This window comes from Eriocheir sinensis, chromosome 66 (genome assembly GCF_024679095.1).
Source record: "Eriocheir sinensis breed Jianghai 21 chromosome 66, ASM2467909v1, whole genome shotgun sequence".
NCBI lineage: Eukaryota > Metazoa > Arthropoda > Malacostraca > Decapoda > Varunidae > Eriocheir > Eriocheir sinensis.
This window is the reverse complement of record NC_066574.1, coordinates 10049735-10065761: the sequence shown is the minus strand read 5'-3', so window position 1 is coordinate 10065761 and position 16027 is coordinate 10049735. Positions and strand designations below refer to the sequence as shown.

Sequence of the window (16027 nt, the reverse complement as noted above, 5' to 3'; positions counted from 1 at the left end):
CAGTGATAATAAAATAAAAAAAAAAAAAAAAAAAAAAAAAAAAAAAAAATCACAAAAAACAAAAATTTATTTTTTTTTTTACTTCTTGCACCATACATTTAAAAAAAACCAAAAAAAAAACAAAAACCAAAAAAAAAAAAAAAAAAAAAAAGGAAAAAAAAAACACAAAAAATCTTTTTTTTTTTTTTTTATTTTTTATTATTTTAAAAATCAAAAGAAAGAGCTCTTCCCTTTTTTTAATTAAAATGAAAGTAAGTAGTAGTAAACATTTTTTTAATCGGTAGTAATAATAAATTAACTTTTTTTAATTATTACTCAAAAAATCTATGTCCGTTAGCCCTTTCTTTTCATGACGGCGCCTCATATACATACTTGATACTCATTCCATCTAGCACAAACTCACTTGCTGGAAACACCATAAACTAACGAAAATTATGTGATAAATGCAGAGTCAGATGTATGGTATGAGGAAAGCAGGGAAGAATGAATGGCTGTGAAGGAAAGAAGCTCATTATAATATGTACAAGAATTATTAGCATGCTTATTATTTGTTCTGGTATCATATGATTGATTTAGTCAGGTAAAATAAATTTGTTCCTGATGGAAAATGTTTAATAGCTCAAACTACAAAAAAACTTTGAGCTTAGAAAATTACACAGTAGTTAGACAAATGATTCAGTTTTCTTTTGGTGTCTGTCTGGTGCCAATAAGTTTAAAACTTTTTTTTTTAGAAATATGTATTTTTCATTTTGCTGTACGTCTTAACCCCATATCACCCTACTCAGCAAATATTGTAATAAACTTTTTTTTTTTAAACATCCAATTCTGCTTGATTTTGCAGGGCTCTCATGGAAGAAAGATTTCCAGTGAGATAATCTTGCATCGGTCATTTATTTTCTTGTTTACTAATAAATAAAACAACAAGAATGATCAACTACATTTTTATCAACAATAGGATTACTTAATATATTGAAGTGTAATTGTTACAAGCCCCAGAGAAACACAGGTAATTTACGATAGTTGAAAAATAGTCCAAGTTTCGTGGGCCCAACGACCAAATCGCTGGTGACACCTGGTGAGGATGAATATACCCTATTGACCTCTCTTCTGGCCACTTCTCTAAACTTTTTTTAAGGGGGCAGTGATTAGCGGGCTTTTTTTCCCCTTAATGTTTTATTTTTTCTTCCTTGAGCTGCTTCCTTTACTGTACAAAAAAGAAGCACACTCACCTTGCAGCCTTGCTGAGAAGTGAATGTGAGCGGCGAACGGATATGGGTTCAGGGGTTCGTTCCTCCTCTGTGGCGATCTGCTCGAACATCTTGAACTTCTGTTTTAGGTTGGCAGTGGACAGGTCGTCAAGGCCATAGTCGGGTTTGTTGGTGGCTGTGGAGGGGACATGGAAGCACGTATGATTAGCAGTCTTGCATTCTGCATTTCTCATACTGAATATGTACGGGTAAAGTTTATCACTGTAAAGTATAAGGGACCAGCACAGGATGTTACTGCCTATTAGATGATTATTTATGACTGAATGCCTCTGAATCAAGAGTATCTGGTTCTAAGTACACTCGTCACTATACTTTGCGTTACCATCTAAGGAACATGGACATATTATTTACACCTCATCACTACGTTTCATGACATCACGAGGCTACTTGTCCGACGTGACATCAAACAAGTTGACGCTATTATTTTAATTTTGCCAAAGCCTTCGACAAAGTCCCACACAAAAGACTGACATTAAAATTGAAATACTATGGTATTTCAGGACCTATTCTTCACTGGATCACTGCATTTCTTACTAACCGGACTCAACGTGTTCTTGACGGATCTTCATCTGACACTGTCCCTGTTTCTTCAGGTGTCCCATAAGGCACTGTTCAAGGCCCCCTTCTTTTCCTCCTGTACATTAACGATCTTCCACTCTCAACGCCTAACTCTTACACTAGACTATTTGCCGATAATAGTTTGCTGTTTAGAGCAGTAAAGACTACCGACGACTGCAGACTGCTACAAAAAGATTTGGACGCCCTCCAGCGGTAGGAGCGCACCTGGCATATGCACTTCCGACCATATAAATGCAAACTCTTAAGATTCACCAGATATCACAACCCCATCCATCACATTTACTCTCTTCATAATTCAGAATTAGAATCAGTCCCCACACACAAGTATCTTGGTGTCCACCTATCTGTAATGCTGACTTGCCTGATGGCCGAGCCTCCCATAACCCACTTTACGCTGGTCGCGGGTTCGATCCCCGGCGCCGGCAAACCTTTCCTTGTCTGGATTAATTTCTCGTGTGTTTCGTTACACACAGAGGCCGTGTGTGAGTTTAGTAAAGAGAAAATTCTGGCATTTCATATCCACTAACCTTAAGTTCAACACCACATAGACCACATCACTGCCACAGCCAACAGAACACTGGGGTTCCTGAGGAGGAATTTACATAACTGCACACCTAATATTAAACACAGCTTATGACACACTTGTGAGACCAACACTGGAATACTGCCCCACGGTGTGGGATCCTTACACACACAGAAACATTGATAGGTTAGAACAATTCAACACCAAGGCGGCTCGGTTCATTACAAACAATTACACTCGAACGCCTGTTATCACAACACAGATCAAACAACAAATAAACATGGAACCTCTTCACATACGCAGACAAGCACACAGACTTACACTTATGTACAAGATCACAAACACTCACATTGACACTGATCCACACACATACTTACACAACGCAAACAGTCTACGTACTCGTAACACACACATTCATAAACACCAAACATATCACACTAACACTGACGCATACAAGCACTCATACTTTCCACGCACCATACATGACTGGAACAGCCTCCCTTAACAGATTTTAGACTGCGGTACAATGGACTCATTCAGAAAAATACACACTCGCTTGTCACCATAACACACCAACACTAACAATTACACTTGATTCACTTTTCTCACCCGGCTCCCCCGTCCCCCTAACAGCCAACACAAATGCGTGTGCCCTGCGCATTATAGATCAAGATCAAGATTTTCAAGGTATTACCCAATAACTAGTTTCGAAGTCTCACAATGAACTCCTCTTTGACTACTAACAGTTTCTGAAACCGTAATATATATTTTTTCGAAAATAATTTTTCAACATTGCGTCGGATAAAGATATGGTAATTTGGCAAAGTGTTTCAGGCTAAAGCCTTGTAATTTGAAATTAATGGAGATCGAAGCGAACGAGGGGCTGATAGGATTTTTCAGCGCCGCCCCTGATGAAAACGACGGCACATGTGGCAGGTATTGCATAGGACGTTTACTCCTTGGGTGATGCCGTGACCTTGCAGCCCTTGTTAGATAAGTGCACACACAGAGGGATGGTGAAATAGAACCGCCGCAGGGAGGGAGGAAAGGAGGAAGGCGGGAGAGCGATTGAGGTACAGACAGACTCGGTGTGGGGAGAAGCTCGAGCAATGAAGGTGTGTGACGCGGTTAGTACACAAGATGCTGGCTTTGCTCGTCCCTCTTTTAACTTCATACGCCCTCTCCCATTTCTCCCAACTCGCACACCCCCTCTTCCTGTCTTCTCTCTTCTGCATATCACACAACATCATGGTTTGCACAAAATTGAATATGATTTCAGTACTATACTTTTGAAAAAAAAAATATTGCATCACCCTTTGTCTTGAGATGAATTAGACATGCTAGTCCTTGAAACCATGCATGTTATGAAACCACAAATTCGTCCGTGCCATATTTAGTTTTTTACGATACTACCAATTTAGGACAAAACGTTGCTGAAAATTGGTGCCAGAAACTACAACCAAAAGTTGGCCGTGCAACAAGAAGATTCTCCTTCATTTTATTGACAAGCATCTCATATGCTGCGTTTTTCATGTCTCTGCATATGATTTATGCCTCACATTCCATAAACATGGCTGGCCCTTGTAAAGTTCTATTAAGTCCACCCAGAACTCCATATCTTGCGCCGGAGGGATTTTCAAACATGACAGACCGACGGCCATCCGGCCGCCTCATGAGGCCAGGCCGGACGAAATACACCTACACACACGGACTGAAGGCCTTTAGCCCCGCCCACTTTGAGCCGGCCGGACGGGGCAGGCCGGATCGTGTGTGCCCGCCATAAGTGTAAAACGGAAAGGGAGGGCGGTAACCCAGGCAGGCCGCAGGTCGAAGGATCCCAAGCCTCACACACGCAGAGCTCTGACGCAGGGGCGGCAGGGGACACATGACACATGACCTCGGCCTCAGGATGCGCCACGCTCCCACTGCTATGCTGGATTGAGCCACGCTTCCTTAGCTTTGATTTTCACCACGACAGCAAGACTGCAAAAGCCTGTCTGTAAAACCTATCTGCATGCATGGCTAGATTTTTTTTTCATATTTTCATTCGCTTCATTTTTTTGTTGTTGTTTGATTCAATTCACAGGCACTCAGAAATCTTGACTGTAATAATCTGTCTCAGTGTAGAATGGATTAAAGGGAAAACGAGAAGGACTGATGAACAGTAAGAAAGACGGAGGGCAAGGGAAGTTTGAAAGGAGGAAAAGGAAGGGGGAGAGGAGGGAAGGAGAAGGCCGCAGCAGGGATGAATGGTGGAAGGAGAGAGAGAGAGGGAGAGAGAGAGAGAGAGAGAGAGAGAGAGAGAGAGAGAGAGAGAGAGAGAGAGAGAGAGAGAGAGAGAGAGAGAGAGAGAGAGAGAGAGAGAGAGAGCATGCAAGCTACATTACGTGATGCACGTTATAAATCCGGAAAATGAGGTCAGGGAATAGATAAGGGAGGATGCGGTGAAGAGAAGACTGTGACTATCCTGTTGTCTCGTTCTCTCTGATGCTCGACGATAACCTCGTCATTAGATGTTCACGGTGACGTTCATGAGTGACTTACGACTTGTATTCGCCTTCCTTCCTTTCGTAACGGTTTGGCGCTGGCATTGGCTGTTTGTGAAGAAAATAACTGAGAATTCTTCATAATGAGACAATTACATTACTACTTATGCTACACATTCAGTTTCAACCCGCTTAAAGAAATCGATTTCATGTAGAAGTTGGATCCGCAAGGATGTGAAAAGTTTGATTGAGGAATGAATTCACCTCCTAAAAAGAACTAAAGCTGTTGCACATTAAGGCTCTTCAAATAGAGATCTGCATACCAGACGGTGGAAAGCACACATTCAAAACTTATTCCTGCCCAAAGTCTTACACATGGGCCATGACCAATCTGAGGCGCATGAACAGGATTCTGAATTAAGGACACAGGTCCACTGTAAATATTTAAAAGAGGGAACTTACTCTAACATTGCCGTCCTTCAACAGAACTGAGTTTATAATATTTACATGAGCAGGACTGGCAGTCAGTAGTTCCTCTGGACGAGGGATCTGAGAGTGGCAGTCTTATTTCTTTCCCCTTGTTATCAACTCACGGGGAAAATTGAAACGCTGATCGATGTAACTGGCCTAGTAACGTGTAATTCTCTCTCTCTCTCTCTCTCTCTCTCTCTCTCTCTCTCTCTCCCCGTTCCGTCCTGCATGACCTTGAGTAAGATGAATGGCCGGTGACCGGAGAAGCGGCCGCCTCGGACGGGCGTGAGTTAACCCGGTGATTACTGTTTTAACAACGCCGCATGGCTGATGGTGATGACTCCCTCGGAAAGGAAACAACTGGGCAAGTGGTCAGGACGGTAGGCGGGTAGACGGCCATGTAAGCGACGGCAAAAGATGAGGTTTGGCATGCCTTGTACGCGAGTACGAGGACCGGGTGACGCCAGCGGTAACAATACGCAGGAACAAGAGCGACCGGAGTCAAGCAGGCAAGCAGGATTTGTTAGTGGCACCTGTTTGTTGGGCCCCAGAGGGAAGTATCCAGCAGGTAAGCAAGGTCGATGTTCTCCAAACTATTATCTCTGCAATCTAGTATTTTTATCATCGGCATTGATAGAAAAATCTGTTGAAAGCCTGAAAGACGTGTAGTAGTTCCCGCACGGCGTAGTAAACATGTTATTTGCGTGTGAACAGACTGATTTTGTGACCCAGTTTCAAGACACTCAGTGATATGTCATGACCTGGCCTGACCCCTCCGCGCCTCGTCCCTCCCTCAGTGACTTGTGACGGGTGGAGGGGGGCAAGGGGAGGGGGGTGGGAGGGAAAGCGCTCCATCATACCTGTAATTAGCTATACAGGTCTGGTCAGGAGGGGAGTTGCCGCTTTCTCATGTGACCACGTGTGTGTGTTTGTGTGTGTGTGTGTGTGTGTGTGTGTGTGTGTGTGTGTGTGTGTGTGTGTGTGTGTGTTCTAGCTTGCTTGCTCTATCTGCCAAACATTCATATTTTTAATTATTTCCCTTCTCAAGTACGAAACTAAGACAGCTGTATTAATATCACAGTAACCAAAACGACGTGGGTTTTCTGATTTGTCTTGCTCTTGTTGTGGTTCTTTTTGCGGGGTTTTCCAAGTAACAGCTGCATTGTCTAGTCACGCGACATTTTATTTCAATTTTCTACAAGATTTAAATCTTGCCACAGATTAAGTATCTCGTTTTCAAGCTTGAGTAAAAGATGAATAAAGTATACGTGAATGACTACACTTCTTTCGTATAACATTCTAAACTCCCTTCGTTAAACATGTTGACTATATTCCTTTCCCTTAACCATTGGATGATGTTTTATGCTAACAACGAATGACACTGAAATTGCCCAACAGCTGTTTCCTAATAAATGTAATTGGCTTCTTGGAGCGTATTAATTATCTTTTCGCTGGACTAATAGGACACGGCGTCGTGGCATGCAGGAAGCAGACACAGACACGAAATGGATAATTACTCTGTTTTTACCGTGACCAAATGGCACACCGAGTAATGCCTCCTTGACATGGCACGACCTTGAGAGAGAGAGAGAGAGAGAGAGAGAGAGAGAGAGAGAGAGAGAGAGAGAGAGAGAGAGAGAGAGAGAGAGAGAGAGAGAGAGAGAGAGAGAGAGAGAGAGAGAGAGAGAGAGAGAGAGAGAGAGAGAGAGAGTACAGGAGACAACTGAAGAAATGATTGTTTTTAAGATGTTTTTTTTCTTCTTATTCTTGTTTTTTCCCTGTAGACTTATCCATCATTTCCTCCTCTTTTCTCTCTCCCTACTCGTGCTCTTTCTCTTCCTGTTACCTGCTCACCATGTTCCCAGGTTTCCTCCTAAACAAAAAAGTAACCAGACTCTTCTCGGTCTGGGTAGCGGAGGAGAGTCAATTAGAAACAGCAATTATAAACAAAGGATAATTATGGAGGAGAGCGGCGGTAGCATTATTTTCTGTGCGTTGGTCGCAATGGGTTATGAGGCGGTCCTGTGCGGTGGTCTACGGGAGGAGTCTGCGGCGGTCTAACGGGAGGAGTCTGCGGCGGTCTAACGGGAGGAGTCTGCGGCGGTCTAACGGGAGGAGTCTGCGGCGGTCTAACGGGAGGAGTCTGCGGCGGTCTAAAGGGAGGAATCTGCGGCGGTCTAACGGGAGGAGTCTGCGGCGTTTGAAGGACTGCAGCGGCAGGATTATGGCAGCAGACGAGACTAGCAGAATCTCATCATCTCTTCCTCCAGGGAATGTTTGTAGTGAGTTCGACGGCTATAATTTTACATACGAGCAAGAATATAATAAGCTGAGCAAGCACAAAAGACATCATCGTAATGATTAAAGATGGACGTTCGCTTTGGGGTATACTACGGTTTACTTACGGTCTCGTTATCTTTTTTTCGTTTCTTGGGTTAGATTCCAAAATTCACGCAAAGAATCATCCAAACACGCATTCCAAGACGGGAAGGAACTTGCGAGTATCACCTTTCAACCCGGACTCTAGCGAGGAGCAGCGTGACCAAGCAACCAGCAGACCCTGTCAAGAATACTACCTGGCATTACAGGCCGAACGTAAAACACACACACACACACACACACACACACACACACACACACACACACACACACACACACACACACACACACACACAACTTCTATGGCCCAGTGGACTGAGGCTCTTCCTTGTCAGGCTTTGGGCTGGCAGGCTGACGTTTGAGCTCCGGTAAAGTCGAAGATTTTTTTCCGCTTACAAGTATCAATTACTGTCCTCACAGGTGGCTCTTACCGTAGAGGGTCACTGGTGGGGATCACGAGTCCGGCACGTGATCATGTCACACACCTGACTTTCCTATAGCCTGAGCTACCTGTTTGAAAGCTCTTACATTGTGATTGTTTGTACTTGCTGGCGATGACGAATCCAGCTCGTGATCAGATCGTGGTGAATCACACACCCACCCACCCACCCACCCACACCCACACACACACATTTCAAGCGGGCTAATGGGTTATGATCGAGCTGAATATATATATATATATATATATATATATATATATATATATATATATATATATATATATATATATATATATATATATATATATATATATAAACTGCAACCTTTAAAAGCATTTCTGAATATCTTCCTCGGTATCCTTAAAAGACTTGGAAGTGCTGTCTATACGGCTGACATTTGTATATCTGTCTATATATTTATCTATCTGTATCTATTTATTCATCTCTCTACATATATACCAAGCTAAGTGTCTTTTTTTACGGTTTGTGTTGCTTTTTAACTCCAGCATTTCTACCAAATTACTTTTACCATTATATGTCTGATGTTTCTGTACAAAGCCATAATAGAAGCGAAATTCGAACGAAGCTTTTTTCTCTCCCTCGTTCGGTGTGCTGGGCTTTAATAACCCTTCCCTTCCACCTTTCCCTTTTTACCGTTACGTTCACCAAGACATATCACAAGCATATACTGCACACTCGAAAGATATGTCTAGAAAGTACTGTAACAACATACTACATTGCATTCACTACACATCATGCAAACATCAGAATAAAAATTCAATAATATCCAACAACTAACTTTAACACGGATACATATTATAAAATGTGAAAAAAAACTCAACGGTTTAATGTAACACCACACTCATGACAATTGTTATTATATTGCGTCCACCTTATCGTGTTAATAAAAGAAGACACGAACGCAAGTAAGGGCATACCAAACCACACAAACATTTCGCTGGAGTAGTAGTAGTAGTAGTAGTAGTAGTAGTAGTAGGAGGAGGAGGAGGAGAAAGTAAGTTTGAAGAGATAGTAGTAGCAATGACTCACATCTGACGACATCTTCGGGCAGCGACTCGGGCTGACTCTCCAACACGATGAGTTTGGGTCTTCGAAGCACTGTACCAATGACTCAATTAGCATGTCATATTCTCTCTCTCTCTCTCTCTCTCTCTCTCATGTAACGCTGTCGTAATTAATTTAAATATCAACTAAAAGATGCTGCAGTGAGTGTGTGTGTGTGTGTCAAATTCCAACCTTTACACACACACACACACACACACACACACACACACCATAAAAAAGATGAATAACCCACCCTCACCACAGAGGCCAAACGTACACACAGACAAAGTACAATTAGAGGGAGAGATGAAATTACCTTCCTGTCTGTCTATCATTTCCAGCCTCCCACGCACGCACACGCGGATGGGTGGGTCACGACTCACATTTATAAAATCGTTTTCTGCACTTCACTCTAATAACTTTACTTCTTAGTACTGACACAGCATTGAATGGCACTGTCTACGGATGGACACACGGCTCGCTAAGGACACAATACAGACGATGCCGCGGGAGACGGAAATGCAATGGAGGGCAGTAAAAAATGTATCGGGACTGCACTCTTTGTAATGTTATACTAAGCTGCCAGACAGTACAGGAGAGGTGGTGCAGAGACACAAACACAAACAGAAAGAGCAGGAGAGGGTAGGAAGAAGCGAGTGTTTGCCAGGCTTAGCGAACCAGCCAGCCAACAGGACTGCACTCTTTGTGATGATAACCTAAGCTGCCAGACACCACCAGGAACCCACACAACAGCAGGAGGTTGAGGAGGAGGAGGATGACGACGACGCAGCAGTGAGAAGCTCGGAAAAGACGGAAAAAAATAATATTCCTCGCCTGACGAGTGCTATTACTCTCTTTTGTTAGGACTCCTTTTCTGCATCATCGATAATCGCCATCACTCAGGAGATAATCAGAGCCAAAGATCCTGCTAGTTTGTCTTCCTTTCTTTCCCCGTTTTTCGTCCAATGATTACAAGAGTTTTCATCCTAAACGTCATTTATTTTTACAGCACGAGATTGCAAGGCTATTTCAGGATCAGGACGGCAGCGGCGCGAGAGATTTTAGCGGAGAAAAGGAAAGACTGCAGATGAAACGCGGACTGCAGCTAAAATACGGTCAGACTGCGTAAGTGAAACGAGGACACAAAGGCAGGTATATTAAGCACTTTCGCTTTTCACATCAACTATATATAAAGGTCAGAGAAGTGATCAATCGAGTTCTAATGAGTGTTTCTTTAGGCTCATGGTACTAAGGAAGGGTCAAACTGCCACAAGGGTCATAAAACTACTCCTGGAAATGCCCTCAACTCATATGAAAGCCTTGGCAAATATGTGAACTTGGAAGACGAAATGTTTTAAAATACGACCCAAAGAAACTAGCAATGGTGGTATAACGCGACTGTTGGTGAAACGCGGACTACGGGGAAGAACGCTAAAGGATTGCAGATGAAACGAAACGTAACTTCAAGTGAAACGTGGCTTTGGTGGAGGAATGAAGACTGCAGGCGAGACTAACTTAGGGTCGGATTACAAGACATTTCGTTGTCAAAATACACATATTTGACAAGGCTTTCGTAGGAGTTGGGGGCATTTCGAGGAGTAGTTTTATGACCCTGGTGGTAATTTGACCCTTCCTCTGTAACATGAACCTGAAGAAACACTTATTCGACCCCGATTGACCCCCTCTTTGACCTTTAGAAATAGCTGATGTGAGAAGCCAAAGTGTCTCATAATACAAACCTTTAAGTAAAAGAAAAAAAAGTCTCGAGGCTGACCGATAGGTTGACTATTTCAAACACGACGGACTTGCATTGATTATGATCGACTAACTATTGATAATTATTATATATTTCTATTCATTATGTCATATGTTATCTATTATGTTATTTACGACCAACTTTAGCTTTGTCGTCAGTCTTAAATTTTGTTTGCGTGGCCTTCGACATTATTTTAATTCTCATTCAGATTTTACTTTCACTATTTTTTTAAAGATTTTTCTACTTGCTATGTAGGCTAATGGTGCAATGATTCGTTTTCAATAGCAAAGAACGAATGTTTCAACGACCAGACAAATTAATGAATCGAACTCTATATCAATCATTATATAAATAAATGACTAGAACTTGGACGAAGAATATCCCACTCAAAGTCAGCAAAGAGAAGTATAAGGAAAATAAAAAAATGACGGATGGAAGGAAGCATAAATACCTGGAAACGCGCGTGAGTATATGAAAAGATATCAAAACTCACGAACAGAGAATCCGACCTTGAGCCCGATCCTTCATGATACACCCACAAAGAGCCGCTGTTTGTTATTATGATTTCTCTTTGGTTCAGCTTTCGCGCTAAACTGATTATATTATGCCTTCACACGCTGGTATTTTATGCTAAGTAAGTAGATGGTTGGTGTAAATATCAAAGCGCCGAAAAGCTAATACAATATGCATATAAACGTGGGTTAAGAATCAGTATGTTCATTAATGTAAGCGTTATGATTTGTTCACATAATATCTGATGTTTGATATGTAAATGTAATGATGTATGGATGTATGAATGAATGTATGTATGAACGCATGCAGACAAACAAACGAGTATCTGTACTGACATATGTTTAAATAAAACGATAAGATAAATATATTAGTAAAGACTGCCTTACAGAAATAAATACAGAGATAAGAAAAAAAGAGAAAAAAAAAGATATAAATAGGAGAGGAGAGAAAAACTTAAAAAATAAAAAAAATATCCGGAATCATCAAGCCAGTCAATAATACCATAAGGGAAGCAAGGTTACCAAAAACATCACGAACAGGCGAGTGGGTGGTGGTGGTGATGGTGGGTAGTGGGTGTGGTCTCTTCATCCATACATATAATGAGAGAGAGAGAGAGAGAGAGAGAGAGAGAGAGAGAGAGAGAGAGAGAGAGAGAGAGAGAGAGAATGGGTAAAAAAATAACAGGATGCATGACTAACCTAACCCCGTCCGCATGTAATGGGCCCTTGTGTGTGTGTGTGTGTGTGTGTGTGTGTGTGTGTGTGTGTGTGTTCCTTTATCAGATGCACACGGGAATAAATGTTGCTATACATGATGAAAAATGGTGATAGTGATGATGAATGGAATAATGGTAAAAACAACAATGCTAACAACACGGACAATGATAACGGTAAGGATACAAAAGATCGAAAACACCGAGATCGCTCACACAAACTGCAGGAAAACACACACTCGCATTTGCTTCCATTCCAAGCTCATTAAACGTAAATAATAAATAATGAATAAAACAGTTGAAATAATGCTTAAAATAGCCTATAATGACCACAATAATAGTGATAGTTGTAATAATAATGAAATCATGGTAATAACATTAGTAATAATAATAATAATAATAATAATAATAATAATAATAATAATACTTATTGATTCATATTTAATCCTTCAGTATGCCTTGTCTTACCGCAAAAAAGATCTGACTAACAATGAAAACAAAGTCTGAAGTACCGAATAATAATAATGTTACCTAATTTTTAATGTATCTCTTAGCGCTTGAAGCTTCTAAGGTGATGGGGTCCTCATATAGTCAAAGAAACGTAGCAGGAACCAAGACTAGAAGCGAATACTGAATGGCCCTCCTTGTATCTCTCTCCATATCTATAGGTAACAATAAGAGCTATACGGAACACCTCAGCCAGCACAAGAGAGCAGCTGGAAGGTCTGACTGACTAACGATCAACAAGTAAAAGAACTGTCACTCACATCGTTCCTTGCGGGCCTCGTCGGGGTCCTCCACCACCACCTTGGGTCTGAAGAGCTCCTTGAAGTGTGGCTTGCAGTACAACACACCCTCGTGGCTCTGGTACGTCTCGAGGCTGTGACATTGGAGGAAACAATGTCAACAATAATTCATTTTATGCTACGAAACATGGCATCAGCAATTACCTAATGCTACTAAAGATTAAATTTTATCGAAAACGAGATCAAGTTTTTAGTCCAGTGGTGACAAATATATGTCCACCTTTACTCTAATGCAACAAAATAGTTTCTATAGCTATGTTCCAAGGCTTCTAAAGATTAAAGCCTAATGAAGACATAGTTTTGGCCAGTCATAATAAAAGAAAAATAAATATAACATACCTTCTTTCTTTACATGATTAGTTAATCTATCCACTACGATATACAGTGACATACAACATAGTCATACAATAATCACTGGTCAAATCTTGCATCCTTGAATCTGAACCATTGCATATCAACCATAAACGTGTCAGCTGATACTCTCACATACATTCATACCACCCTGAAATTCATCCCTGCTAACAACACACGTAACAGTACTGCTGCACTCCTTGTATTGTAAGCACCACTTTCAACGCTGATACTTTAACATACACACATACGGTCATACAATAATCTCTGCTAGCAACACTCACGTAAGAATGCAGTTACACTCCTTGCATCTGAAGCAGTTCTTGTGCCACGCCGCCTTCTCCGCTACGATCTTCTCCATCTGGAACACCTGCTTGCCACACTGCCGGCACTCGCTCGACACCTGAGATACCTGCTGAGAGGGAGGCAAGCAAAACACTTGTTAATTATTGGGTGATGAAAGGTGTGTGAGACGGACGTGTGGGCGTGTGGGATGAAGATGATTCACGTTTATATTTACAAGACACAAACATGTATTTATTTATAATTTGAGGAAGAAAATGCAGGAAAGAGGAGGAAAAGAAGGAGAGAGAGAGAGAGAGAGAGAGAGAGAGAGAGAGAGAGAGAGAGAGAGAGAGAGAGAGAGAGAGAGAGAGAGAGAGAGAGAGAGAGAGAGAGAGAGAGTTAAAACTAAAATAATAAACATTTCAAAGGAAAGACGATAACCTGGGAGTTTAAGGGAACTGGCCGAAGAAATAGATAATTCAACTATACGATGATGAATAAATGATGATAAAGATAAGGGAATCAAAAGGTATCAAAGGATATTGCGCAGTTTAAAATATTGACAAAACAAATGAAGGTCAGAGAATTAAAATTAGTCAGCAAAAGAAATGGTGGTTTAAAATATTGACAAAGCAAACAAAGGAAGAACACTCAGGGGTCTCAACAAAGGAATCAACCAAAGTTTTCAATAATGCAGTTATATATTATTCACAAATTAAATATTTTTAACATATTCATGTATATACACGTTACTTACCTTTGGCCGTTATGAAGCGGTGTTACTAATGTTAATGTTTTATTCCTTATGACTCTCTATGTACATTATTTTTACATATAAGTCTTTTGAGGAGTTTTGATACCTTGTCAGTTTCTAGCTTAATTATTAGGGTCAGTCCAATGCATTCATCATAAAGACTAAAAAATGACCGGATTTTTTCTCATGTGTGTTCATTTGCGTAGTTTTTCTTCACAGACAAATTATAGGCTGATGAAGATATGTTGTTTGTTAATGTCTTGCTTGCGATAGTTAAGTAATTTAATTCGTTATACAAAAAAAATTATAGGCTGATGAAGGTATGTTGTTTGCTTGCGATAGTTAAGTAATTTAATTCGTTATACAAAAAAAAAGTTTAGTAATGTAACGTTTCGGAATACTAAGCCACAAAGTAGTAGTAGTAGTAGTAGTAGTAGTAGTAGTAGTAGTAGTAGTAGTACGTAGTAGGAATGACAATGGTAACAAAAATAATAATAATAATAATAATAATAATAATAATAATAATAATAGTAATAGCAATAGTAATAATAATAATAATAATAATAATAATAATAATAATAATAATAATAATAATAATAATAATAATAATAACGATAATGATAATGATAATGATGATAATAATGATGATGAGGAGGAGGATGGAGAATAAGAATTAAAATTTTAGAGACGAATAATGATGATGATGATGATGATGATGATAATGACGGAGACAAACAAGTCGTGGACAGGTTGACTTCACGAGCGAGAAACACGGCTTAGCACCAAGCAAATGTGGATTTATTGGGTAGAAACGAATTACCTGATTATTAGAGGATTAGCCAGGTATACAGAGGGAGGGAGGGAGGGAGGGATGGCAACGTAGATGGGGGAAGGAGGGAAGGACTAAAAAGAGACAGGAAGGAAGAAAGGAAAGCAGGAGAGACGAGAGGAAGAAGGAAGAAAGGAACGGAGACGGGAAGATGTTGAAATAGTCGCAAGGAAAGTAGAGGGGACGAGAGGAAAAAGAAAGGAAGAAAAAAATTATGTTTCGATGTGGGAATTGAACTGAATTGAAAGAAACATGGGAAGCTGGAAGGGCAGGCACCAGAAAGCTTGTTGTTGACCTGATTAAGACGAGGGTGCCCGATTTAGTGATGGATGCGTTCGTCAGATTCTTCAGTGACCTGCAGAACAGATTAAAAACTCCCTGAGCATTCGTAAAGGAGGGGAAGAAGGAAGGGAGGAAGGAAGAGAGAGGGAAGATAAATAAGATAACCGAATGAGAGAATAATAGGGAGTAAAGAATGTACATATATAAAAACGAGAAAAAAATAGGCGAGAAAGTAAGGGAGGAAGGGACATAGGAGTAGTAGGAATAAGAGAGAAGCATATGAGGGAAAGATGGGCTGGGGAAAATATACGCGAGAGAGGAAAGAAGAAAGGAAGAGAGAGATAATGGGGGAGCAATCAACAGAGGAAGTGAAGGAAAAAGGAGAGAGAGGGAGAATGAGATGAAGGAAGGAAAGACAAAAAGAAACAGAAGTGGAGGAAAAAAAAGAGGAGGAGGAGGAGGAGGAGGTACCTGAAGGAGAAAGAGATCTAATGATGAACAACACAGTACATATAGATAGAACAGAGG

At 40.8% G+C, this 16027-nt stretch overlaps 1 protein-coding gene across 19 annotated transcripts in view; it reads right to left on the bottom strand.

Moving 5' to 3' along the window:
• The window catches only part of LOC126987850 (uncharacterized), a 122452-nt gene that overhangs the window by 42817 nt on the left and 63608 nt on the right, over positions 1 to 16027 (bottom strand). For 18 of the 19 annotated variants that reach the window (XM_050845286.1, XM_050845294.1, XM_050845285.1 and 15 more), the window contains 4 exons: positions 13634 to 13764; positions 12960 to 13072; positions 9197 to 9265; positions 1230 to 1383 (listed from right to left, as the gene is read on the bottom strand). In XM_050845286.1, coding sequence (XP_050701243.1) covers positions 1230 to 1383; positions 9197 to 9265; positions 12960 to 13072; positions 13634 to 13764 — 467 coding nt within the window. The remainder of the gene's footprint in view (positions 1 to 1229; positions 1384 to 9196; positions 9266 to 12959; positions 13073 to 13633; positions 13765 to 16027) is intronic. The other variant, XM_050845289.1, reaches the window with a different exon arrangement.